General features: G+C 31.9%; 1 protein-coding gene across 1 annotated transcript; it reads right to left on the reverse strand.

Moving 5' to 3' along the window:
- Positions 1-1,048: 1,048 nt before the first annotated feature.
- On the reverse strand, positions 1,049-2,774 carry LOC130967787 (40S ribosomal protein S25-2). The gene is made up of 4 exons (XM_057892799.1): positions 2,634-2,774; positions 2,465-2,539; positions 2,192-2,326; positions 1,049-1,353 (listed from the first exon to the last, which is right to left on the reverse strand). Exons 1-4 carry the CDS (start codon positions 2,634-2,636, stop codon positions 1,240-1,242), a joined length of 327 nt encoding a protein of 108 aa, XP_057748782.1. The 5' UTR covers positions 2,637-2,774; the 3' UTR covers positions 1,049-1,239.
- Positions 2,775-4,136: the final 1,362 nt, after the last annotated feature.

Genomic DNA, 4,136 nt, shown 5'->3' on the forward strand with positions numbered 1-4,136 from the left:
TTTTCATGTGATCAATAGCACAAGTTGTTGTTCTAAACACAGAATATCTGACATCTATATATAGCAAAATTGTTGAGGAGACAAGAAGAATATTTTTCTTTTTAAATAACAAAAACTCTGACCTTATAATCTTGAAGCTACCACAGCATTGTTTGGTAAATGCTTCCTACAAGCCAAGCTTCACAACTCATCCCTCATCAATTAATAATTCTTTGATGTTTATCTAAAATGCATGTAGGTGAAGATACTAACCATCAAGTGGATAGTTTATAATAGTGTCTATTATTAACTCATTTAAAGTGAGATAAAATATTTATTGATTTTATGCATGCGTGTTAGTAAACATAATATTATATTAGCATACTACAATATTTGCAACTTGTGTTTAGATCCATCTGGTTTAGCAGATTATGAGGAGATTCAGATGATGAAGAGGACAACCACCACAATGGAGTGTAAAGCGTGTGTAGGTGTAGGTGTCCCCTAGAATTATTATTATTCAATCTTCAGACTTACATGACACAAGGTTTATAGCACACAACTTCTATTTCAGCTCACAGGAAATATATTTAGAGCAATCACTGGCTAAAAGATTTAGTAACAAAATGCCATGAAAACAATTGGTAACGACATTGATATAATCAAAATTGTCTTAAAAATTTAATTTTTTAAAAAATAAAATGAAGCATTTTTTTCCATAAAATAATATAGGGAGCAGAACCCATATTTAAATGTCTAAATTTGTGTAGCATAGAAGTCATTGTCATCATGGCCAAAATATGATTAAAAAAAAATACTACGTATACACAATTAACCATATACATTTATATATAAATACATGTGCTTTTTTAACATAATATCAATATATATTTTGTATTTCAATGTGTCATATATGAGTAGCTAATTTGATATCTGATTTTTAGAGTACTTGTTGCATAATTAATTTACAAAAAGACCGAGAACTCAGCAGGGCTGAACCAATAGAAGTTGATTGCAAATTAGGATTCAGCTTAAATATATAGTCAACACATTAGAAATACAACTAAAAAAATTAAAAGAGTCATAATAAGATCATCAAAATACCAAAAATGATGAAACATAGAAGTCAAATACATTATAAATTACACAAAATAATCTCAGCACAAGGATTCAGCAATAGTCTAGTACTGAAACAATCTAGCCAGAAGTACATCAAAAACTGGGAAAAAAAACATTTCATTAATCTTGCAAAAACTATATCTAGGTGTTTGTTGCTCTTGTGTAAATCTGCTGACTTGCGTGCGCGGAGACCAGTCTAATTGACCCTCTAGCCATCAACTCTCTTATAGCCCTCCTTGCAAGCGATCCATTAATCTGTAACAATGAAAGGAAAATAATGTTTGGGAAGAATAAAACATTACTCATAGAGTGATTCATGAGAATCATATATCTTATTGTGCTAAGTGCAAGCAGGAAGTGTGCTGCAAAAGCTACACTTAGAACGCCTCGGATAGAAAAGGATAATGAAATCATGATCGTAACTGTCAGAAAGAGATCATCAAGAAAGACGGGCCTTCAATCGTACACATATTGCGATCTTTAAGCTTAGAGGTGAGGGATATGTAACCAGAAACCAATATGGTTTTTCTAAAACAAATAAATGCTGAGGCCTCATCACCTTTACAAACTAGTGGTTTGGCAAATCATATCTACATGACGGGATAACTTTATTAACAATCAACGGAGAAGAAAATAGTTGTAAAATCCACAAATGAAGGCTGATGTTAGAGACAAAGAGTGGAGTATTGACAACCATAAATAGAAGACAAAATCAACAGTGTAGATAATGGATAAGATATAAAATGCAAGCAAGAGCATAACAAGTAACATAAGCCACAAAAACAATATAACAGAAAAAAATATGTGCAAAAAAATATAAACACAAAAGAGTGCACACAAAGCCTTTTAGAATTAGCCCCCAAATAATGCAGCAACAGAGCAGGACTGCAGGAACATATATGCAAACAGGATAAAGAGTTGAATTTATCCTAACCTTACAAACTTAGAATGTCAATAGAATTAAAAACAAACTCAAAGACACTTCAAAAAGCAGTGACTCCAATCCTAATCACAACCTAAATCTCAGATCCTACTATAAACACACATCAAGAAAGAACACCAATGCTTGGGAGAGTAAGAGAGAGAGGGGTACCCTCAAACGATCAGAGAGAATGGAAGGAGTGATGAGCTTGAATTTGGGAGCTTCAGAGAGGAGCTTGTCATAAGTACCCTGATCAAACAACACCTGGTTGTTCACCTTCTCCTTTTGCTTTCCCTTGCTCCACTTCTGTTATTCACATTCACAATAACAAAAAAATCCAAACTTTAAAATCCCCAAAATTACCCAACAGGTCAACCAATAATTCATTTAGAGCCCAAAAAAAAAGTACATTTATTTTAAATACTCAAAAGAATAAAAGGGGACCTTCTTCTTCTGCTTGCCACCACCAGATTTGGCGGGTTTAGAAGATGGTGGAGGAGCCTTATCCTTCTTTGGAGCCTGCAATCAACAACCCAACGGAACCACTTAGAATGATGTAGAGTGAATCGAAAAAGAAATCAAATTTAGAACATGCAGGAAGAGAAATTGGCACCATGGAATGGATTGCGAGAGAGGAAGGAGAAAGGAGTTTGGGTGCAGTGGCGGAAGTTGTGGTCTGTTCAAGTCAAGTGGCAGCAGCAGACGAAAGTGAAAGTGAATGTGAAACCCTAGGGTTTTCTAAGGAGGGGTTAACCTAAACATCTAAACGACGTCGTTGCACTTCTCTTCTTAAAGCATTGGACTGTTCTTCCTTTAGGCCCATCCCGTAGACTTCATTTTGGGCTTTCTAGCCCCGACCCATTACCAAAATCGTCTTCTCAATGTGAAAAATGTAAAATCAATTAAAATATAATATATCATGTGATATTTTCATTTGAGGTTCCACCTACTAAATTAAGACCTACACAATACGTGAAAAACAAAAATTAATATTATAATTGTATAATTTTTTTAGACAAATAAATAATAGTAAAAAACATTTTGATTTTATAATTAATTTTAAAACAATATATAGTAATAGAATACTATAATTGAGATGTCATTCTTTAGATGTAGAAAAATTATAAGTATATATATATATATATATATATATATATATATATATAATAGATTTTTATTTCTATCCATCAAAAAGATAAAAGATCATTATAACAATAAATGAATAAATTTCAAAAAAAAATTAAATTCACTAAAAAGCCTCAAAATTTTGTTTGACAATGACAATTTTGTGTTTTATCAATCTTTATAAATGGTGAGATGAAGTAGTCTTTTAAAATTTATAAATGACAAATTCATTTGTGATTTTTTGTTAAATAAGTTTGTCTCTCACCATTAAAAAAAAGGAAAATGATACTCCCCTCTCCTGAGAAATACTAAAATGACACTCCCCTCCCCTCTATTTGTAAAATGTACAGTTTAATCTATATAGTTAAAATTGTTAACAGAATATTTCATTTAAAAAAATTAAATATTTTATTCAATAAAATTAATATTCTAATTTACCATACTATCCCTTTATATTTATTTACTAATTAAACTCAATTTCTGAGTTAGGATTTCAATTCCCTCACAGTCGCGTTCCAGCGCTATTTCTCTTTCAATCTCTTCAATTTCCTTTGGTTGTCTCTGCCATCGCTACCTAGGTGCTGCCATTGCTGCATAACTTTGTGTAATCATCGCCGTTATTATCAATTCAAGTAATAAGGTTTGACATCCTTTTCTCAAACTCAATTAATTTACAAAAAAAATTCATATCATTGGCAATTTTGGATATATCCCTAAACCCTTCATTTTTGCTATCCCTAAATCCTTTTCTTCGTCGTTTCTGTTATAGTTATTCATTATTAATTACGCCAATATTTTTTTCATATTAGGAAAATGTCTACCAATATTGAAGCTATATCTAGTGTTAATGAGTACGATGGAACTGAACCCCTATTGAACAATTATTTACCGATAGTGATGAAGAATATGATGTTAATAAGGATCAATGCGTAGAGAGTTATTTGGATGATGAGGAGTGGAATGAGGATGACTACACTTCAGAGGAAGAAAG

The sequence above is a fragment of the Arachis stenosperma genome, chromosome 3, assembly GCF_014773155.1.
Source record: "Arachis stenosperma cultivar V10309 chromosome 3, arast.V10309.gnm1.PFL2, whole genome shotgun sequence".
Lineage (NCBI taxonomy): Eukaryota > Viridiplantae > Streptophyta > Magnoliopsida > Fabales > Fabaceae > Arachis > Arachis stenosperma.

Bases quoted from the DNA above. Each gene is read 5' to 3' on its own strand.
- LOC130967787 (XM_057892799.1), bottom strand. The intron at 2,327-2,464 runs GTCCCCTTTTAT...TGTGAATAACAG, and splicing joins GTGGCAAGCAGAAGAAGAAG to AAGTGGAGCAAGGGAAAGCA. The intron at 1,354-2,191 runs GTACCCCTCTCT...TCATTGTTACAG, and splicing joins TTCTCTCTGATCGTTTGAGG to ATTAATGGATCGCTTGCAAG.